The sequence below is a fragment of the Gadus morhua genome, chromosome 15 (genome assembly GCF_902167405.1).
Source record: "Gadus morhua chromosome 15, gadMor3.0, whole genome shotgun sequence".
Lineage (NCBI taxonomy): Eukaryota > Metazoa > Chordata > Actinopteri > Gadiformes > Gadidae > Gadus > Gadus morhua.
This window is the reverse complement of record NC_044062.1, coordinates 18,485,483-18,508,651: the sequence shown is the minus strand read 5'-3', so window position 1 is coordinate 18,508,651 and position 23,169 is coordinate 18,485,483. Positions and strand designations below refer to the sequence as shown.

Here is a 23,169-nt window from a genome sequence, read left to right as displayed (position 1 = left end):
GAAACAGTGGGTTGTGTTTGTGGATGTACACACACACACACACACACACACACACACACACACACACACACACACACACACACGCACACACACACATCCGCCCACCCACCCACAGACATAAATATGAGGACACAGGGTTGCACACGCCACATGGATGTGCACAACCATATGCAAACAAACAAACAAACGCACGCACGCACGCACACACACACACACACACACACACACACACACACACACACACACACACACACACACACACACACACACACACACACACACACACACACACACACACACACACACACACAAACATACATATATAGAAACACACACACAGACACACAAAACACTGCTGTTTTCATACCTCTCTACTTAGAAAATGTGCATTAGCACATCATGCATCACTAGATGGTCGGATGGAGGGCAGGAGAGCGAGACAGAGTAGAAGAGAACGAAAGGGAGAGCGAGACGGAGTCAAAGTGTTTCCTACGTCAGAGCTCTGCCTGCAGCCTATATAATCGTATCCTCGGTCAGATTCATCTAAATGCTACGACCCCAGCTCTGGCCTGCAGGAGCACCCAGGGTCCAGGCTGTCAACACTCCCTCCCTGTAACCACTCACAGGCCTGCATGGAACACAGGCACGCACGCACCTGAGCACGTAGTCAGGTACAACGTGCACCGGTTAGGATACTTTAGTTCCAAACAACAAACAACAAAATACGTGATCCAAGGGTGTGCAAAGTATTGTTATGGAGGGGTGCAGTGAATAGGCTTAATTTTACATCCGGCTGTTTACTGACGTGAAAGTCGACCATGTCACAAGGAAAACTTGGCACATCACTTTCCACCTTAGCTAAAACATTAAACCATTTGTCCTATCCTCTTTGAAGAGCTACCTCACTACACACTCTACTTCAGTGCGCTTATTTAGCTAGCAGAAGTTCATGGACTTGAGTGGACTAAGTCCACCTAAGTCCACCTAAGTCCATAATCTTCTGCTAGCTAAATAAGTGTGCTTAAGTTGAACTTGAATGGTGGCCCTGCCTCAAAATGGCTACAACGCCCCCTAGTGCCATACATACACGATTGTATTTATTCTACCCTGTCATAATTGTCCATCCTTTCCATATATCACGTCTACTTTAAAGAAACCTTCTATCAATCCTGTTGAACCCCATTTATTCAATCCTAAATCTTCTTAGTCACTAGATGACCTCAGCTTCATAACATTTATATAATTAGTTCAATTAATATATAAGCATACCAATGTATTATTGTCAGTACATAGGAATTGGTTCCAGGGGTATTGAATTGGATTTCAGACCACATGCTGAGGAACATGGTAATCAGATAAAGGGATGGTGTGTGTGTGTGTGTGTGTTTGGAATGGACTGCACACGCACACACAAAGACATGCATAGACAGAGGCTATATTTAGGCTGTCTTTTCATCTTTTCTATGTACATTTTCTTGACTGTTCACCTGGTCTGCATGTCCCAGGGGGCTGGCTGCTATGGGACTCTCTGTACACAGGCTGACCCTGAAAGAGAGTAACACAGGGCACACCATAAAGATGAACACAAAAACAAGCCACGGGAGACATGTATGGCATTTTGAAAGGTTACTGGTCTAAAATAACTAAAGAAAAGTAGTTGATTATGCAACATCATGGTTGTCACCCTCCGTACCCACAACATGACCACGTTTCTTCTAAAGCCTGACGGTTGGCGTACATGCAACCCAAATCAATGCGTGCCAGTTTCAGTCACGGTACCCATCTGACTGACTCATTCAAATAAGCCTTCTGCCATTACTGCCACTAATGGCCTAAACCAACGGGGTGTGTATGGATGGTAGGGATAGGCACGCATGTATACAAGAGCCATCAGCCGTCATGTGCTGTGTTGGATGGCTGGCTGGTCAGGCTGCATGATAACCCCCCCCACCCGTGGTGTGTCAGTGTCATCTGAACCGGGGTCATAATCAATGCATGACTGTAGGCTAAGGCAGTAGCAGACTGTTATGGAACCCGACTTCTCTGACTGGCTAACTGACTGAGTTGCCCACTGACTGACTAGCTGACAGACTGACCTACTGGTAGGCCAGCCGTGGGGCTAAGAGGGAGAAAAGGCCAGAGCAGAACAGAAGGGATCCTACTGAAGAGGAATGGCAGCCACAGCATCACAATATCAGCAGGGAATTAATGATATCTACCTTTTCAAAATAGGCACTGCTGTTTTATGAATACTGGGACTTTTCCTAAATATGTAGGAATTACACAAATAAACAATATCAAATAAAACAAAGGCCCATCTAAGGCAAGTGTATATGCCGTGTTGTTTATTCTAAGAAACAAACTAGCCTTCCACCCACCTCTCTGCTTGGGTTGGTCTTTGCTCAGTAACTGATGAAACCAGTTCTGGATCGATGGCATCCTGGAAAACAATTAGATTCAACAGAAGCTGGCTCAATGAAAGCTATTGACCATGATTCATTGTCAACACTAAAGAAAACGTTTGAGACAATATTCATGATATATCTTTTATCTCCAAATAAATTGAATAAAGAGGACAATGAACTGATTAAACATGAGTATATTTTAATATATACATTGCTAATTACAAAGTGACAGCTCACACGACTGGTGATCTGAATAAAAGGCAGGTTGGTCTATCAGGTGGAGGGGCCAAGGGGGACAAAATGGAAAGAAAGAAAGAGTAAGAAAGAGCTCACAAAATAAAGGAAGAAAGAAAGAACGTCAGACAGACAGAAAGTCAGACAGACGGACAGACAGACAGACAGACAGACAGACAGACAGACAGACAGACAGACAGACAGACAGACAGACAGACAGACAGACAGACAGACAGACAGACAGACAGACAGACAGACAGACAGACAGACAGACAGACAGACAGACAGACAGCTGGTCAGACTATATTCATGGTACAGAGTGAGATAGTGCTACCTGTTTGGGGGAGCAAGGCCTGGAGCGGATTTCCTTGCAAGGGCGGGGAGAAAGGTCCCTTTGGTCTCTGCTCCTCCCCCCCTCCCCCTCTGCCTCGCCACCCCTCTGGGAGATCTCCGCTGAAGTCTTGGCGTTTGGCTCCGGCCTATAAACAATGAAAACACATGTCAAAATGTTCTTATGCTTCCCAAACAAGTGTGGGGTAAATATCTTATTCAGAGTAAAGGTTAGTAAAGGTTCACTTCTGTTGTTCAAGACAGTAATCACAACAGAGAGCGCTGCAGGTTTGACGTGAAGGGTCTGTTCTGCTTATACCCCTGGGTTCATTGTTGACATTGGGTCGAGATTAAATCAGACATCATCGTTTATATGATTTATGTTCAACCCTATTGCGCAGGGTATAAGCGTTCCGAAAACGGGAAGTTGGCGAGTCATCACCATTGTTTCTGGTTTAGATTCATAGTTTAGACGCGAGGCCACTGCGTATGCGCTCCACCCCGAGTCTGAGGGGCACAGTTACAATACTGAGGGAAGATAGTGGCTAAGTTATAAACTTTACCATGGGGTGCAACGGGAAGTGAGGGAAGGGGTGGATGGGAACACAGCCTCAGCCTACACGTCTGAGTCTAAGCTAAGTGCTCTTTGGTATCCAGGTGTATAAATGCACGTAGAAGCCTCTCAGTTTCTAAGTCCGTTAGCACATGCAGTGGTGTCTAAACACAGAATCCAAACTCGGCTGATGAAAAAATCCAGTTAGAAAAAGAGGCGCAAATAGAGACTCGGAGACGTGCTACTTACAATCCTATGGTCGAGTCAGCCTCCTCCACCTCCGTTCCCTGAGTGGTCCGCACAGGGCTGAGTCTGAGCAGCCGCTGGGCTGAGCCGACATCAGCGGGGCTGGGGGCGGTCCCGGAACCAGCAGTGTCCCCCTGCAGCTCCTCTGGCCGGTCCAGGGTCACCCTCTGGGGGCTGGTGCTGAGCTGAGAGCCCCCCTCCCGCTCCTCTGGCTGGTCCAGGGTCCCCCTCTGGGGGCTGGTGCTGAGCTGAGAGCCCCCCTCCCATCTTGAAGACCTAATGGTGTCAGAGCTACACAAAGGAGGAGGATCAACGGTGGTTATCATGCATAAATATAATGTTCAGTCATTAAAGTGTTCATGGGGTAAGATAATAATAGTTCCAAATATATATTTGATATTTTCTCTCTCCCTCTCTGCCTGTTCCCTACCTGACCAAATGGCATGGCCAATAAGCAGAGAGAGGCATAATCATCAGGTGACTACCACTCTCTCCTTCTCTACTCAGTTGTGCCACTTATCTTCCAGACACACACACACACACACACACACACACACACACACACACACACACACACACACACACACACACACACACACACACACACCGTGCTTCACTTCTGATGACCCATGTTTATTCATCAGTGTTATTGGTTGTGTTTTGGGTCTTTTTGGGACTCTGAGAAGGAAAATAGATATCCTGTGAAAAGCTGTTTCTGTGTGAATGCCTTTGTCACGTTCCTGAAACGGTCCCGACACATGTCGGACATATGTGTTGACATGGTTATTGTATTTGCATGTGTGAGGTTTCTGGCTAAATTGAGGGAAAATTATGTTAAAAGACCAACAGAGAGTCTGCAGTATCCAAAACAACAAAGAGGAGAAAAAATGTAACAAAGCAAAGCAAGAGCAACCGAATTAAGAATGAATAGGAATAGAATCCACTTCCAACTGGTAACTAGTTGAACAATATTTGAATAAACCAAATCCTTCTGTGGCAGCAGGGTGAACTGAACGTCTTTGTGTGGTTCGCAAGGTTCCTGCCAAGAGGACACCACTTATGTAACTCCATTAGCCGGCAATTACCCACAACGCCCTATAAAACTAACAAAAACAAAAGCCATGGCGACCCAGCCTGTGTGATGCACCTCATCCCAGCGTCATATGGCCTTCTCAGCGGTATGTCCCGATAGCTGGATCACCATAGCACCACAGCACACCGCCAATGCCCTGCTGCAGGTTACGGATCCAAAGTACACAGTGAGGAACTATCAGAAAGCAAGGGGGGAATATGTGGCCCACAATGCACAGGGCATGCTGGGTATTTATTTCCAAACCGACCCGTCAGGTGGCTTATCTGTCACTGGGTTCATTTCACAGCTGCGTTCCAATAAACCTGGAATATGATGTTTTCGTCAATGAGCCCTTGAAAGAAAATCCCCCCAAAAAAAAGCAAAGAAAATCACACAAAAAAATATTTTTGAACAACGCATTGATACCCTCTGGATGATCCTGTTTCCGAATTAATATCAGTCTTGGATTGTCTGATCCAATGTCCATATGGATTGACATACACATAAACACACACACACACACAGACACACTCTTATATGTATGCATAATTAGGCAACCCAGATTGATTTTGATAACACTTAGTCCACAAGTGTTGGCACATAATGCACACATAATTCAGATTTGGAGCACGTGAGAGCAGTGGGCCAGGCCATGTCAGTCTGGATGTGTGATGCAGGTGGAAGTAGGTGAGGGATACTGAAGTCTGACGCATGCAGACGCATTCCGCACACACACACGTGCGCACACATGCACACATGTGCCCAAATGCACTCACACAAGCACACACACGCAAAAAACATTGTCACATAAATATGGACCCAGTTCATGTCATACAAAATTAATACTTGAAATAGAATTGTATGCAAGACTTTCTATAGATTACCATCATCAGCCTTAAACAGTACTAGATTTCAAATCAATAATTCCTTAAATTAAGTCAGATGATTACCCCTAATTCCTAGCTCCTAGTCCTTGGCAGTAGAATAACACAGATATCTTATGATGTCTGGATGTTATACAAGTTGTGTAAAATATATTTTTTATTTTGGACACTACTTGTGTCGTGACTACTGTGGTACAAATATAGCCCTTGGTTTTTCACCATATGATATAAAATGCAATCGGAAGCCAACCTTAATGCCATCCTTAATCCTTAAACTAATCCAATAACACATAATTGACCTGTGTGACGCTAAAACAAAAACCCCAGGCTAATCAATTAGCCTGGTGAGACAGCTTCATGGCCGATGATAAACAAACTGAAATTAGAAGAACACAGGGGCATCGAAAAGGCAGCCAGACAAGGAAACCCCGGCTAAGAGAACGTCAGACACAGCGAGAAGACCCATGGAGTGGCTTTTGAACACAAACACACACACACACACACACACACACACACACACACACACACACACACACACACACACACACACACACACACACACACACACACACACACACACACACACACACACACACACCCATCACCACCAGAACAACAAGCCAGCTAGTAAAGACTGCACACCAACAGAGTGGATATGCAATCTTGTGCATGGATGTAAGGAGACTTGACCTAAGCAGTGTCCAGTGTGTGTTTGTGTGTGTGTTTGTGTGTTTATGTGTGTTTAGTGCTTTGACCTTGAATGTTATGGTAGCTAGAGATCACATGTCTTTTCCATGGGTCACTGCTACTGTTCTCAGGACCCACAGCAGGGCTCCGGTATCAAACATGTCTCCAGAGACATTATTAATTAAGCTCCCAGGGACGGTGGCTGTTTAACCACAACACAAGCACAGACACACACACAGACACCCAAAGGAGAACTGAAAATTGAAAAGCCAAATCCCATTTGCTTTCACAGTCTACTGTAAACCATGGCTCACCTCCCATCTGCCCCAGTACTGAATGGACCACTCTCAGGGTGTGTACGCACACACACACACACACACACACACACACACACACACACACACACACACACACACACACACACACACACACACACACACACACACACACAAACGGGGGGTCAGTCCTTACAGCAACAGCCATCAACGGGGGCATAAGCATGCAGAACCACATGCCACACACAAACACAAGTGCACGCACACACACACACACAACCACATCTTAATCTGTGTGCTGGCTCGAGAGACAGTGGATAAATGAGGGAGTTAAGAGAGGGAAATGTTCCTGATGCTGTTAACGTTCAATGTCAGCGCGGCCACCTGATTTATCATGGCTCCACTCCTCTGCCCTTTCCAGCAGGCATGTTTGTCTGGCAGGTTTACCGGTCAGGTTCACTGGGGCCAGAGAGACGTTGTCCTGATGACATCGGACGGCTAGTGTCAGGGCTTTTAGGGGGGGTGACTCATCGCAGCGGGCGGCGGGCCTCTGTACTTGTTGCTCCTGGCCTTTCATTCTCCTAATGTCACTTATTTTTTTATTATTATTTTAATTTGAATCTTGTTGAATCAATGGTGGAGAAATGGTAGTCAGGACCGGTGCGGATCGAGGATGAAATCTCGGTGACTCATCCACATAAAATGTAGTGAGCATGAGAACAGAGATACTGATGATAACGTTTTACACCATATATATATATATACATATGGTAAATGCTTCTCCATTTGAATGCAACTCGTCTCAAACCCCATATATCAGTATATCCTAATTTGTTTTAGTTGTATATTATTTATACAGTATTTATGTATGTATATGCTCAAAATGGAAGGTTCAATGCCAAAAAGACTCTTTGGTTTTGACTGGTACTTGAAGTGAAGCAGCAGATGAACTCAGAGCACATTCAGTGCAGTACTGGCCAAGAGTCAGAGGCTGAGGCTCCAGAAAGGAAAACAGAAAAGAAGAGAAACAGAAGAGCAACACACTACTGTGAGAAAAGGACACAAGACAGACCCCACATCAACAGCCGTACAAAACAAGCAATTCACATCAAAGCATCTGTTTCAATGCACTAGGGTCATCAAATATGGTGGTAAACACCATATTAGAAATCTAGAAATGTTTCACCACCTGGTTTGATTAGGAGTTTTTTAGGGTTTCATTCCGATTCTATAAAGTGTCAACAAGGTTGGTTTCAAAGCTAGCAATCTGAGAACCATTTCTCACTACAACAGAATGTTTTCAAAACCGGATGACCCTGCTTTTTGAAACCAACATGTTTACAACGCCCCCATGGCTTATCAGAGACTGCTCTGAGATAGGTGCGAGAGACTAAAGATAGTGCTGCAAAACCTGGAACATATTGTTTTTTTATTGTTATGTCTATGTGTTATGAGTAGAGGAATGATCCATGCATGTCTCCCCCTATGAATGTTTGTTTTTACATTTCAGGTCAAAAACTTTCGCAGTGTTAAGTGCGGGCCGTACCTGCCGAGCCGAGAGTGGGACCAGGTGCCATGGGAGGCACTGCTGAGAGACACGGAGGAGGCCCTTCGGTCTTCATCCAGCATGGCTCTCTGTGCACTACAGGTAGGCACCTGAGAGACACAGCGTAGGAGGATCACACACACGCATACACGCAGGTGGCACTTCATTCCGAAACATAAACATAGAGGCAAATATAAACACACGCAAATACACATGAAGAGTACACACCCAGAACTCTAATGAATGAAACATACAATCCCTTACACAGGAACATACAAATATAAAATCATAAGTTTGCTCACAAATGCAAACACTGCAGCATCATAGGCATCTGAATCAGTGCAATCAGATCATTGGAAACAATCTCACTGTGTTTTTTTGTGGGCGAAAACATATGTAAAGCTATCAATGATCAAATGCACACGGTTCCAATATGCTTGCTCTGACAGTAGTGCCTTTGAGCAAAGGGCCGGTGTTGTCCAGCATCAAGCACCCTCCCCCCCTCGTTAGCCGGTGACATGGCGTGACACTCCTACATATACCAGGTGACTCACCTCAAAGTCTGACAAAACAGAGAGCGGGGGCGGAGGCGGTGAGGAGGTAGGGGTGGTGAAGGCCATTTCCCGGGAAGTAGGAGGATAATGAGGAGGAGGAGGAGAGGAAGAAGGAGGACTGGGTGGAGGAGGAGGGAGACAGACAAACAGTTGGTCCTGGTGTCTTAGAAGGCGGAGCAATAGTGCGTTACACGCGTTCTGCCCCTCAAGCATGTGGGGTCCGGTTGGAACACTACAGAGAGCGAAGGAGAGATATAGGAGAGACACAACAAGAAAACACCATAACGGTTAAGCTTAGTTGCACTTAAACGACCCTAAGATGCCCTCTAGTGGAGACTAACTCGTATGGCATGTTCATAGAGTTCCATTGGATTTGAAGAAGTGAAATCCATACTGATGGTGACTCACAACAACAAGTTAAAAATACATCAGCTGGTTACAAAATACAAGGAAATATTGTTTCCTTGTTCTTATCCTTGGTGGAAAAAACAAAAACATATCATTAGCCTCATAGAATAATTGCCTAAGTCATATTTTAAGGTCCATCTTGTATTTGGCGTCAAAAATGCCTAAATCAAATAGATGACTTAGGCAGCTAGTGATTATGGAATGTAAAATGCACTCTGATTGGATTATGATATATCCAATGCGGCAAAGTGAATCAGAGGCGTTAGTAGAGTAGAGTAAGGTTAGATATCACAATTTGCCCAAAATATGACTTAGACAATTATGCTATGTGGCTAATGATATCAACAAGCTATATCTACTTTTAAAAGATTTTTTGACCACATTTCTTTGAATAAAACATACACTTACACAAGATAATAACAAAGAATGAATCAATCTTTCTTACGTCACGCAACTTCCTATTCTCACAGCAATGTCAAACATATCAACACCTTCATCGTGAGAGACAGCGTCCGTCTGCAAGTTTCCACCAACGTGATAAACAGTGTCTCGGCCCTGACCCGCCACATTACCTGGAGAAGCTGTTCCCTTTCCCTAAGCAGTTTCCAAGCAGTTACCCCCCGCCCCAGCCTGTTCCCGCTAGTTCTGCTTTGAGGTCTGACTTAAGTTTACAGAAGGGGGGTGGGGGGCATGACGTGTACAAATAACACTCAAAGAAGGGTATGTGAACCATGTGGGTATAAATAGGAGTTTGTCCTGGTCCAAAGAGCTCAGCAAGGGACAGAGACGGAGACGGAGAGAGACAGGGACAGAGACAGAGACGGAGGGGGACATAGAGAGACACAGAGCGAGAGAGAGAAAGAGAGGGTGAGAGAGAGAGAGAGAGGGTGAGAGAGAGAGAGAGAGAGAGAGAGAGAGAGAGAGAGAGAGGACAGAACGTTGTCACTGGTAGTTACATAACATAATGAATGATGGTGGGGGGGGGGGGGGGTGCTCTCAGAGGGATTCAGATGGAAAGCAGCCAACCTGTATACAAGCAGCAGGCCCCCTCAAATGAAACAAAGATATTCATACGAAAAACTTTTTGGGGTTTTCTTTCAAATAAATTCACCCTTTTTTTCAACCAATTCAGTGCAGGAAATTAGGTAACGCTAATACTCGTTTTTCGGCAAGTTGAACGCTGAGAGATAGAAGGGGAAGGGAGGAGAAGGAGGAGGGGGAGATGAAGGGACAGGGAGCTGGGTAAAGGGAAGGGTGTTGACTGGATCTAAATATGTCCGCTGCCCCGGTGTGGGATTAACTGTCCTCTGGGGATCATAGTTGTTTACAAGGATGGATAAGATGTGTAAACAGGGGAAACAAAAACCAAACAAAAACCCTTCTGGTATGTTCTGTTGGGTCTGACAATCAACTTAGGACACCTATGACTGAGTTTTCAGAAGGTGCAGATAACAATTTATTGAGACACAAGAAATATCCCCGAAGAGGTGATAAACAACCTCCAGCCCTTGATTCTTTTTTTTTTCTATTTTATTTCAGCCCAGCTTGCCAATAAAGGAGATGCTGGTAGAGAGACCGGTTGTTGACGATTGCGGCGGAACCTACCGGAATACACAGGGACCAAAGATGGTGGCCAAGTTCTCCATTGGCATCTGATTTGATTGGCTGTGAGACGCCACTCTGGCAAGGAAGTGGATGAGGTAAGACAGGATGCTGAAGTAGTCCACAGGTAAACAGCCCAGAATGTCCTTCAGGAATCCGATCAGCTCCTGCTCATCCTTGTATTCTACAATCAAAAAAGAACTAAGTTATTTGGAGCTGAGGTTGTTTTTACAAAAAAAACTCTCATTCAAATCTCAAATGTGTTCAACTGTTGTTATGAGGAAATGAATTAGATCCCTTCCACTCTCTCTTTAAATATATTTATACTCTCTTTGAATTCATATCCATCTCAATGTCTACCTCACCACGCTCTATGCCTAAACCCTTTTCTTCAAGGCTTGTGCCTTCACCTTGCCACCGGTTCTCTCAGTACCTGCGAAGCCCGACAGAAGCTGCCTGCGGTGGGCCTCCGGGACCAGGGGGATGGGGAGCTCCCGGAAGAACAGCTTGAGCAGCGAGGCCACTGTGGGCACGTCCGAGTCCTGCTGCAGGTCCACCGCCTCCCCCCTGTCCCACTGCAGCCTCAGCTGTCTGGTCTGGACCACCGAGCCGGACAGGCGGAATATACCCTTATGACGCACTCCTAAAGGAAGGAGATAAATAAAATGTTCATATACACTCCTGACAAATAAAAGTTCAAAATAGAGTTCAAAAGAGTTCAAAATACCTGTTTTGTCCAGGAACTCCACCATGCGCCTCAACACAAGAGGCACTCCATCGACCAGCTGTCCATCTTCCCTTAGCGTTTCCACGGCGACACCAAATACAGGCCTGGCTTCACACTGCGGCTGGTGCAGAGCAGCAGCGGACTGAGGGCAGATCTTAGCCGTGCTTCTCCGGATTCGTACAGAGCTTAAGTCGGTCTTCACACACGAAAAAAACACCAGGGGAAATTCTCTGTCACTTAGACAAGGTCAAGTTGTTTGAGTTGGTAAAAAGCCAACCTGAGTAACGCCATGGTAACGCATTCCTTATATCCAATGAACTCTCTTGAGTGCCTGAAATGTAGTCTTGGCTGATGGGCTGCTGACTGATAATACATAATTTTATATGCTGGCATTATGAGAAATAGCCAGCATTAAAAACGAACAGTAAAGTAAATAAAGACAAACTACTGCATGTGTTTGACATGAATATTTTAAATTCCCCCAAAAAATGACACATAAAAACATGTAACGTTATTCGTCACAGAGCAAACTTCAGCATAAACGAGCAAACACAAGCTGGCTAAGATGTAGGATCACCCCCCCCTAGCAGCATTTAGCTCTTCAACGATCATCGATGAAAACATTACATGGGTTATAAACTCACACAGAGAGACACTGATGCGCTTGCTCCCATCTTCTCAGCTCAGCGGATCAGACGGCTCTCCATGTCACGCAACTTTAAGACTACATTATTTAACTTTACATGTCCTTTCGCCCCAGCAGGACGTCCTTCATCCTCTGTTCAACCAAACTATCTCACGGTGCGTTCGGTACAATCGGGGCAATTTTACACGATCATCTAGGAGCTAATCTGTGAGGAACTCGCTAAACGCTCTGGACATTGTTTACGTTGCTGGTCACGTGACACAACTGTAACCATGGCGATTACTACTGGGTTGTTGCCAGTACACTACGTCATTGAGCGGCGGTCAAGGGAAATCTCCTAACTATGGAAACACATAATGCTAAACCTCTGTTGAGAGCCAGCAAAAAAAAGAACACCAAATTGTACATTTGTGTTCGACCCCACATAATTGTGAGGGATGAAATCTGCATTTTCCAAAGATTTGCACAGTAGTATAACTGACAATCGTCCTCATTGCTGCTGCTAGTGTATGCGCGCGCACGCACGCGTGTACGCGCACAGAAATAATAACATACAAATAATATTCAATGATTAAATAATGAAGCACTTGCTTACTTTCTGTACCGGCTTTAATGATGGCATAATGAACCTAGAGCCTATAGATATAGGCTATATAACGGTTTTCCTTTATTCTTATATTTCATTGTTTTTATTCTCCCTATATAATGAGAGAAAGCGATCATTTACTAAATAGTTATTGCTGGTTAGACAAACATATTAAGTCCCCTCACGTCTTGGGGGGCCCAAGCTGTTGCCTTCACCTGACAAGTCAATTTGAGTGACCTATTTTTTGCAAATTGTTTGGTATATTGTTCTTTTTGATATTAATAGACACATTAAAAGACACATCAAAGAACTATTTTCAAGTAAAAAAAAAAAAAAGTTGCTAAAATAAATGATCTCTCACAACTAAGGGTCCCCTGGATTTAGCTGGGCCCTTGAACTGAAGCCATAGAAGCTCATGTATTAAGTGTCCTTATACGTCTTCTTACTGCTGCTTTGAGAAAAACGAAAACATCATCAAACGTACAAAGACAGTTCAATATGGTGGGTACATGAACAGTGTCACAATAAATTCAAAGTAAGTTTATTGGCACAGTTTAAATAAGAAAGGACATTAACATCTAAATACAAAACTAAAAAAGAAAGAGAATGTAATGTTGATATTGGCGGTCAACAGACTGTTTGTCTCCGGTTCTGTATTGGACCTCATTTAAACCCTGTCCTACATACAAACCCTACATACAAACCCTGGAAATGCATATAAAGAAAGCTAAATCCTTATACATCCCGCATTCCCACATCTAAAAATGCAAATACAAAGGAAATTTGTAGAAGAAGCACAACATCCAAGTATATATTCTACTGCAAATAATTACTGTATCATCAAAATATATTTTCCATAAATTACGACATAGCGTTTCTTTTCAAAACGCCTTTACAAATTGTGCATTGAATACTGGCTTGAAAGAGCCAGAAGAGTTGCTGAGAAATGTTAAATGCCTATGCACCACAAACACACACACGCACACACAAACACACACACAATGGAGAAAGGACCAGCCTAGCTAAGTAATGCAGAAATAAAAAGTACGTTATATACTGAAATTCCTCTGCATACAACATGCAGTTATACCTCCATCTATGCCGTGCATACAAGATTGTACAAAGAGACGCAAGGGTACATCAATAATCACTGGAGAGAAATAAGTTACTGTTCGTGAAGAAAGGCTTTTAAATCATTTTACAGGCGACAGGCATCTATACTGTCCTTGGTGCTTTGGTAAAGTGAATCAAACGCAAAAATAAGACGTTTGTACACATTTGAGTTAGGTGTGCAGTCTTAGTCATTTTTGCAATAAAGTGCAAATTGAAATACATGGTTGTATCATAAAATAGGCCTACGTGATTAGAACAGTCATCGTTTGATTAAAATAAATAGCCCACATAGCTAGTCATCGACAAACACTTTTAGGTTAGCTTGAAAGTGGTCAAAAACAGTATTTGCTTGTTGATGATCGGGCCTCAAAAAATGAGGCAACAATTTCTCAATCCAACACAAACATCCGTGTCAAATCATACAAACATCTGTATAGGAAATTGCATTGTCACCTGAATATGTGTGTCAGAAAATGCCCATTCCAAACATCTCAAAGCCTGCATCAGGTTTTAGTAATAGTTTCAGTTGCACCTGAAAGAAGGGGGAGCATTTTCAGTCCCAGTTACAGGAAACTCAAGAGAGCAAACTCTTATTAGCTGTAGTGTATGTGCATCAGAACAGCGAATGACCACTGGGGAGCATTTGGCAAGGCTACAAGTTTTTTTACATTAGCATTCAGGCTACGGAGGCAACTTTATCACAGTTGATGGTGTATTGGACCTCTGGCCTATCACTCTCTCTCTTCTTCCGATCCCAGCAGGGTAGAGCGACCACCAGCAGTATGAGACCTCCCAGCAAAACACAGCTCCCGCTGAAGTAGAATGCCAGCTCATATGACTGAGTCCAGTCGAAAAACCAGCCTGAACGGCAACAGGGAGATAGGAGTAAAGAAAAGGAAAAGAAGAAAAAATCATTACATTCACAGTTAGTCACTGCAGTTAGTCATATCCCCACCACAACCAGTCATTTTGCAGACACTTGGATCAAAAGCAACCTCAAAATGGGCCTGAGAACAAGCAAAGCCCTCAATCTAAATTAGAAGAGGTTACAAAAGAAAGAGAGACACACCTTAAAACAGTAACATTCTATTTTTGGGATTAGTCAGTTACAGTAGAGAATCATGCAAATGTCACTGTTGTGACAATTATGAAAAAAATACAGAATAAGTCAGCTACATATGTTGGACCCACTATTTGTTATGATGTTAAGGAAAGAAAACCAATCGGGTTTTCCAGAAAAAGGGAAAAACCTCAAAATAAATATAACCTATCAATCTCTATAGATAGACAGATACATGGAGATCACCCTCGTACCTACTACCGGTGGCCCGATGGCGATCCCAAAGCCTCCGAAGAGCAGCAGGACGCCGTGGGCTTGCGTGAGCCGGTCTATGCCCACTATCTTGGTGGTGATGTACGAGGTGAGCGACCAGTTCCCGGAGAAGAAGCCCACCACGGCGGACAGGACCTGCAGGCCCACGTAGGTCTTGGTGATGGGGATGAGCAGCAGGGCCAGGCTGGTGGCAAACAGGCTGAATGTGTACAGGTATATGCTGTTGATGAACTTGAGGTCGGCCAGCATCCCCAGCGCCAGTTTCCCCAGGCCGGTGGTGATGGCCACGATGGACACCAGCGGGACGAGGCTGGGGCCCTGAGCCAGACCCTCGCTCTGGGCCACGTCCTCCATGAAGAGCACGGGAGGGAACGCCCCCAGGCTGAACAAGAAGACAGCCACGCAGAAGGCCAGCATGACGCGGTCTTGCAGGATGTTGGCCAGGGAGTGGGTGTAGTTGAAATACGCCTGCTGCTTCTTCTTCAGGACCTTCACAACGGCCAAGCGGCCCAGGAAGCCTTGTTTCTTGCCGTTGTCGTCGCTCTGGACAAGGGCCGAGTCCTTGGCGTCGATGGTGATCGAATGCTCCTTGGCGACCATGGCGCATTTGTTGGCCGCGGTCAGACCGGGAGATATTTTCAGGTCGTCTAGCGCAAGCTTCTCGAGGAGCTGCTTCTCCGGCAGTTGCCTCTCGAGGAGTTCCTTCTCCCGGAGCTGCTTCTCCAGGAGCTGCTTCTCCGGCAGGTGCTTCTCGAGGAGTTCCTTCTCCAGGAACTCCTTCTCCAGGAGCTGCTTCTCCGGCAGGTGCTTCTCGAGGAGTTCCTTCTCCAGGAACTCCTTCTCCAGGAGCTGCTTCTCCGGCAGGTGCTTCTCGAGGAGTTCCTTCTCCAGGAACTCCTTCTCCAGGAGCTGCTTCTGTGCATTGCGCTCCAGAGCGGCCTTCCGCTTGACGAGGTACCCGGGCATGTTGAGCGGCCTCATGAAGCCCGCGCAGGCCATGAGGTTCAGGCTCATGGCCCCCACGATGAGCAGGCAGCCGTTGAGGCCGAACAGCCGCAGCAGCTCATTCTGTAGGGCAGCATAGACGAACGCTCCGAAGCTGGTACCTGGTCAGGGCGGGGAGAAAAACCTTTATCGGTCTCAATTTTTTTTTTTTTTATAATAATAATATCTTGCCAACAGCTATGCTGGCATCCCATTGCATCCCGTAAACTGTTCCATAACTAATCCCTCTATTTGTCCCTTCAGGGCCCCACAACTGCCTTCCTCTCTGTGTTCCTGCACCCCTACAACCCCCCTGGCACTCTGGGGTCCTCTGGCACCAGACGGCTGGTGGTCCCCAACACCAGAATGGCTACTCTGGAACCCTCTCCAGCAACATCTTAACTGCTTCCCTCAAAGCCTGTCTGAAAACACATCTTTTTATTGATGATTACTTATTTCTCACCTTACAGGCCACTGTCCTGCCTGTCTGTCAGTCTGTATAGATGTATGTTTGTATGTATTTATCCACGAGTCTTCTGATGGGTGGGCCACTACTAAATACTACGTTTGTATATTGTGCTTGTATATACATTTGTTTTTCAACTCATCCACCCACAACTCAATCAATGTCCAGATTAGTTATCTTGAAACCCATTTAGTCTGTGCAGAAGAAGCCAAGATAATTCTAATTATAAGTAGGGATGGACCGAAATGAAAATTCTTGTCCGAAACCGAAACCGAATATATTGAAAAAGGTGGCCGAAAGCCGAAACCGAATACCGAGTGTGGCTTTTGCTGTTTTTCATTCATTTTGCTTTAATTTTTCACCATTGCATAAATCAAACAATTAAATGTCCTTTATAAACTTTTTTGGCTTGCTTTTCAATAAAAAAAAATAATTACAAATTTGATATCGTCGAAAAGAAGAAAGGTGAGTTTTAATTGAAATGTGACTTGACAATTGCGCACAATTACGCACGGGCCAAAAATATATTTTGACCTATTTATATTATGCGGAATTATGTGGAATTTTAGCAATGACGAGTACACTAGTATGTTGTCCGGTATGTTGCATAAAAACAAGAGTAAGGTCAATAGTTTCTTTTTAAAATATGCTGTTTCATTCGTCCCGCATGTGTGTTTCAAACGTCCCGACTAGGCGGGGCGTTTGAAACAAATGTCAACATACGTTCAAAGTTAAAAAACAGCTCGATCATCCAACATATGTATTAAATTACACTTGTAACTAAGAGAACACACATGTGAGTTGTTGATCACATGTTGAAATTATTTGTACACGTAACGCCATCTTTGAAAAAGACGTTTAACTGGAAAGTGTTTCAATCGACCCGGCTCTCCCCTATTTTGTTTTTAACAAGTGCGCTCAGCTCTTTTTTCATCTCCGTTTCGTTTATTGTCATTTAGTTGTTTACAAGTGCATGCAGACCTTTTTCATCTCCCTTTATTGTCAGTTAGTTGTTAACAAACTTACATGCAGCTCTTTTTTAATCCCTCTATTTTTAGAAGCGCACCCGGCTCATTCCACACTAATTTTAAACAAATTAAAATTAAAATTACGGCCACCGAATATTCGGTGGCCGTATATACGGTGCATCCCTAATTATAAGGGCTGCACTATTTATTTTTTTAAGAAATATGTATATTTTAATGCACACTGAATTGCTAAATTCTTTTTCCAAACAATTATCCTCAAAGAACTGAGGCCTCGACCACCCTGGGTCACTACCCTGCCATCCGGGCCTCACTGCCACTAGACCACCAACTATCCAGGCTCCAAGCTTGTCAAACCTGAAAGTAAGAAGTGTACATGGAGCACCGGTACCGCACGCCCACAGAGTGGCGGGGTGCATTGTGGCCGAGAGGGCCGCGGTACCTGTGGTGACGATGCCCAGAGCCAGGCCCCGTCTCTTGTCAAAGTACTGGCAGGTGATGGTCAGCGTGGCGTTGTAGACCAGACCGCAACCCAGGCCTGCGGAGAACCACCACACACAGCATGGTCGACGATGAGAAACAGCCATAGATATCCAAAGCCACAGTGTATTGAGATGGGGAGTGTTATTATCAAGGCATTATCATGATCAATCAGTTATTTTCACCACTGTCTCTTAAACGGTTTCAAATTCAAGTCAATATAAAGGTGGAAAGCCAATATTTTAGGAATAAATCAGGGAAGCCTTAGTGACTGTCTGAAAATAGGTGGGAAACGTGTCTGCCCTGAGTTTGCCAAGCGGTATATTTATAACAATGTTCACATGTCAACATACCTGTAACAAGTCAACACATAAATAACAGGCCGGGCCCTAATGATTATGAGGCATGAATTACAATAATAATAATAATACATTTTATTTTCAACACTTTTCACGATGCACAAATACACTTTACGTCCATTTTTAGTCCCAAGTAATTAAGAAATTAAGAAATGTATGAGAATGATCTGTGTGTGGAGGAGGGGAAGACAGGGCCGTACCGACGACAATGCCGTAGGAGAAGAAGAGGAACTGGACGTTGGGAGCGAAGGCACTGAGCATCAGACCCCCTGCCACCATCACCCCGCTGAAGATGGTCACGGGACGGGCCCCGAAGTTATCCACACAGGCACTGCACACCGGACCTGGAGAGAGAGGAGCCAGAGAGACAGAGTCACAACTAAAGGAGTGGCAGAAGGAGAGAGAGAGAGAGAGAGAGAGAGAGAGAGAGAGAGAGAGAGAGAGAGAGAGAGAGAGAGAGAGAGAGAGAGAGAGAGAGAGAGAGAGAGAGAGAGAGAGAGAGGGGGGAGAAAGGGAGGGAGGGAGAAAAGAGAGAGAGAGAGAGAGAGAGAGAGAGAGAGAGAGAGAGAGAGAGAGAGAGAGAGAGAGAGAGAGAGAGAGAGAGAGAGAGAGAGAGAGAGAGAGAGAGAGAGAGAGAGAGAGAGAGAGAGAGAGAGAGAGAGAGAGAGAGAGAGAGAGAGAGAGAGAGAGAGAGAGAGAGAGAGAGAGAGAGAGAGAGAGAGAGAGAGAGAGAGAGAAAGAGGGAGAGAGAGAGAGAGAGAAGAAAGATATCCAGGAAGAGAATCCCACAGTATCAGAGACAAATAAATAGGAACAAAACCCCCCAAAAAAAAAAGATACATTTTTATCATAGTAATAAACCCATTGAACACAGGGCAATATGTTTATTGATTATGCTAATAAAGCCATCGAACGCAGGGCCATATTTTTATTGCAGAGCACAAACATTGCCCTTATCACTCACAGCCTCGGGCTCTTCCTTTGACCTCATCATGTGATATTATATGGATATATTATGGTATATATATAAGACCTTATCACTCTGCTTTGTTGAATACTCGATTCTGTTTGGTCAATAACGGCATTCTGCGGTCTGTTATTCCTGTATAGAAGACCTCTGCTAGGAATAACCGGCCGTGGTTATGGCCGCTATTTCCAATCGTCATATCGAAGTGATTATTTATTAGCAGAGGCAGTAAAAAAAAAAATATATCACTGCAATAATATTTATAATATATAATATTTTTTATTTTATTTTGTGTCAAATTATAGAATAAACCGCCAGGAGGTTTCTGTAGGATTTGAGACAAAAAACAAAGAGTAATGAATTTGATAAAACATTTGAAATAAAAAGGATTTGCATGTATTTTGCAGTCTGACAGTTTTTCTGCTTTGATCATTTGGACGTTTAGAATTTGGTTAGGATTAATTTAATGATTGTCTCATTGACACAAACCATGGACAGGAGAAGCTACAAAGAGAAAACATCAGTGGAGACACAAACCAGACGTGAAAGCGAGGGAATATCTGGCCAGAGAGTCAAGGAAGGTGACAGAGTCAAGGAAAGTGACAATCTTTGTCAATAATACTCATCCGCATCGACCATTACTAGAATGTACCAGGGAACAGGTAGAAAACTGAACTAGTGAGGATAAACGTACTACCCATGTCCTGGTACCTAGAAGCAGGAGACCAATAATTAGTGATATGAGTGACGGTTTTTCCAACTATGATGACGCCTCTTTGTAAAGGTTCTATTGTCTACAGAAGAGGGCCGTCATATATTCCTCAACATCATCCATGTTCAGTTCAACATGATACGAATATGTCCAATTATTTCTAATTTGTATGAGAATAGAGAATCGTTTGTTTAAAATTATAGCTTTGACTGAATTAGGCCAATTGGACATTTTGACTGAGTAATGAAAACAAAACACCCCCACCACAACCAGGTATGTGTGACAGGAGCATGGATATGGATTTGTCGACTGCAATATCCTGTGGGTCTAGTGCACCAACGCAGAGCCATTCTCCAGCAATATTTGACTTTTTTTTTCTTATTCTGACGGATTTCATGTTATCATTGCTTTGTCCAAATATTTCTCCTTTCCATCTATTTTAGAATGAACTGAGTCACTGTTCCACACTCTCTTTGGTTAACAGATTGGTTACTGATCCTGTGAAATCTGTGCACTTAAATAACACCACACCAAAGTCAATAACAGCAGAGTGACACTTAAAGTAGTCTCCCTGTTGCACTATTGTCTTTTCAGAATGAAAATAATTAACAAAACCTTCATATTGAGTAGATATATGAGAACCTGGTAGCAATTGACCTATGCAATTACACTCTTCAAGTTGTTGTTCTCGGAAGACCTGTGACTTGGGGCATTAAACCAGAGTTTAATAATTATCCTAACTCTGTTTGTAAAGAGAGATGTGTTTTTTTAACAGAGTGGAGAATTGCACCATACCATTGACATGTGGCAGTAGGGTGCTTTATTTTGGACCCTGGAAACTGATTCTCTGCTCAAAATATTCCCAATCCTCAATGTAATCCCAACACCGAATCGTATGTTTATCAACTAATCGCCTTCCTCTATTCTACCAGTAAGTATCCAAGGGATCTGGATGTTATTCCCACAGTGCCACACAGCAAGAGCATCCTCGCTACTATACGGTTCATGCATTGGCCCACTACTCACTGGCTATGAGGCCCAGTCCGGACACGAGGGAGCCCACCCAGGCGGTCATCCCCTTGCCCTGCTGGAAGGCGTTCAGCCACTCAGGGTAGAGGACGCCCACTGACTGGGGGGAGCCGTAGGCCAGCAGCTGGGCCATGAAGCAGGCCACAACGATCACCCATCCCCAACCGCCGTCGGGCGCCGGCCGGGCGGAGGACCTCATGGTGGCAGCCATGGGGGAGACCTGCAGGGTCAGAGACGGCCTGAACCACAGGGGGGATCCTGGAGGGGGGAAGAAAGTTGGAATTAGTATCAATAAAGTAAAATAAAACATGTATGCATAAATTAAACCAGAGAGATGTCTGGTGCACAATCAAATGAAGTTTTGTAATCACAAAATAAACTTTTGTCGAACACTGGTCAAAAAAAATACAAGACATTGGTTATTGATTTCCACATGAATAACACGGACTGTTTCGTTGTTCCTTCAAAAACGCATACTCACGCAAAGCCTTGATGTAGTTAAGGCTGTGGGCAGGGCTTGCCTGGCAGAGCCGGCAGGTCAGACTGTATTAAGTCCTGATTGTAGACTGACTGCACCAAACACATAATGGGCAGTCCTTTTTGTTTCTCTCTCTCTAAAACCACACCTTTGAGGAGGAGAGAACGTCAACTGGACAGTTGGTCTGCCTTTGATTATATTATAGATTCACCTCAAATCTGGCCCCTTCAAATTCTGCACCGTCAGACACCGAAAGGACACAACGAGATACATTTGTGTTTGCGTTGTGCTTTATCTAAAGATACTTTCCCGATCTTTATGCATCAATATTTTGTATATACGGCGTCTGTGTGCGCAGAAGCCTATTGCAGAAGTATTGCAGTAGCACATCTCTCCTCCCCTCAGGAGTTCATCGAGCGTTCAAAAGCTTCCCATCAACCCCTATGTATCGACCAGCCTTTGTTTACTCCACCACTGCAGTCGCTACTTTAAAGGAACAGCAATGACCATAATACATGTTAAATAAAGTAAGGAAAAAGGATCCACGTCAAATGATTGTTTGTAAAATGGTTCCTGAAACTCCAAATGTCAATACTTTTCCCTTTTTTTTTTTTTGTTGCTTTGGGAACTATATAATGTTTTCAAAAATTACATAATATCAGAGAGAATCCGACGTCTGATTTTTTAAGTTGAGCTCAACATAACAACAATGCAAACCCAGAACCCATACAATGGTAAGATGAGCCTGCATGAGCTACCTACCTCGACAATAACAACAACAGCAGCAGCAACAACAGCAGCAGCAGCACCTGCTGAGGAGGTTCCCCGTCCGCAGGGAGGAGGGTCCATGTAGGGTCCTCTCCCAGGATCAAGACTCCGGTATGTAGTCCGCAGGGGGTCCATGTGGGGACCTCCTCTCCCCGGATCAAGCCTCAGTCCTGTAGTCCGCAGGGAGGGTCCATCTGGGGTCCTCTCCCGGGATCAAGACTCGGGTATGGAGTCTGCAGGGAGGGTCGATATAGGGTCCTCTCCCTGGATCGAGCCTCAGGTGTGCAGCGTTAGCCAGCACGAGCTAATACACATAAAGTCATCGCCCACGGATGCCGCGCATCCTGAGGTGGCTTGTCTGGCTGTCTGACTCCTCAAGCCCACAGCTGGCGCCTTGCAGCCACCGAACAAACCGGTTCAAAGCTGTTCTCGCTGGCCGGATTCACGCGCGCGACGGAAGAAACAAGAGGAAGCTGTGAGTGAGCGTGGGACGCGCGCATATGATTCTGGCCGTTGAGGAAATAAACGACGGTATGAGCCTTATGTTGGTGTTTACTGCTATTATGCGATTTATATAATGTCAGCATCATCATGCTGAAATGAAAAAAAATCCAGTAATTATTGAAAACGGTTTAATACTATGCCAAGTCAAATAAAACAATGATTTGTTGTGTGTATAAGCTTCATAATTTAGACAAAATAAAAGGCCTATGACCGTTTATACATGTGTTCAATACAT

The 23,169-nt window shown here is 44.4% G+C and overlaps 2 protein-coding genes across 4 annotated transcripts in view; both read right to left on the bottom strand.

The window, feature by feature from the left end:
- LOC115560372 (protein FAM13A) overlaps positions 1 to 12,585 on the bottom strand; it is a 19,631-nt gene extending 7,046 nt beyond the window's left edge. The window contains exons 1-10 of the mRNA XM_030379775.1: positions 12,168 to 12,585; positions 11,524 to 11,719; positions 11,230 to 11,439; positions 10,800 to 10,980; positions 8,787 to 9,018; positions 8,233 to 8,342; positions 3,772 to 4,059; positions 2,974 to 3,118; positions 2,379 to 2,440; positions 1,488 to 1,545 (exon numbers count right to left, since the gene is read on the bottom strand). Coding sequence (XP_030235635.1) covers positions 1,488 to 1,545; positions 2,379 to 2,440; positions 2,974 to 3,118; positions 3,772 to 4,059; positions 8,233 to 8,342; positions 8,787 to 9,018; positions 10,800 to 10,980; positions 11,230 to 11,439; positions 11,524 to 11,719; positions 12,168 to 12,197 — 1,512 coding nt within the window. The 5' untranslated portion in view covers positions 12,198 to 12,585. The remainder of the gene's footprint in view (positions 1 to 1,487; positions 1,546 to 2,378; positions 2,441 to 2,973; positions 3,119 to 3,771; positions 4,060 to 8,232; positions 8,343 to 8,786; positions 9,019 to 10,799; positions 10,981 to 11,229; positions 11,440 to 11,523; positions 11,720 to 12,167) is intronic.
- Positions 12,586 to 13,280: 695 nt separating this feature from the next.
- Positions 13,281 to 22,900, bottom strand: slc16a9a (solute carrier family 16 member 9a). Of its 3 annotated transcripts, XM_030378897.1 has the most exons (7): positions 21,666 to 22,202; positions 21,182 to 21,442; positions 18,677 to 18,820; positions 18,080 to 18,175; positions 16,099 to 16,307; positions 15,183 to 16,038; positions 13,281 to 14,729 (listed from the first exon to the last, which is right to left on the bottom strand). In XM_030378897.1, the coding sequence occupies exons 2-7, from the start codon at positions 21,393 to 21,395 to the stop codon at positions 14,545 to 14,547; spliced, it is 1,704 nt and encodes a 567-aa protein (XP_030234757.1). In that variant the 5' UTR covers positions 21,396 to 21,442; positions 21,666 to 22,202; the 3' UTR covers positions 13,281 to 14,544. The 3 variants fall into 3 exon arrangements, with proteins under 3 accessions (XP_030234757.1, XP_030234756.1, XP_030234755.1); XM_030378896.1 differs by lacking the exon at positions 21,666 to 22,202 and adding an exon at positions 22,425 to 22,900 and having other exon boundaries at positions 15,183 to 16,307; XM_030378895.1 differs by having other exon boundaries at positions 15,183 to 16,307; positions 21,666 to 22,198.
- Between the last annotated feature and the right edge of the window lie 269 nt (positions 22,901 to 23,169).

Bases quoted from the DNA above. Each gene is read 5' to 3' on its own strand.
- slc16a9a (XM_030378896.1), bottom strand. From the start codon at position 21,395: ATGGCTGCCACCATGAGGTCCTCCGCCCGGCCGGCGCCCGACGGCGGT. The intron at 18,176-18,676 runs GTACGGCCCTGT...GGTTCTCCGCAG, and splicing joins CTCCTACGGCATTGTCGTCG to GCCTGGGTTGCGGTCTGGTC. The intron at 16,308-18,079 runs GTACCGCGGCCC...CGCCCTGACCAG, and splicing joins TCTGGGCATCGTCACCACAG to GTACCAGCTTCGGAGCGTTC.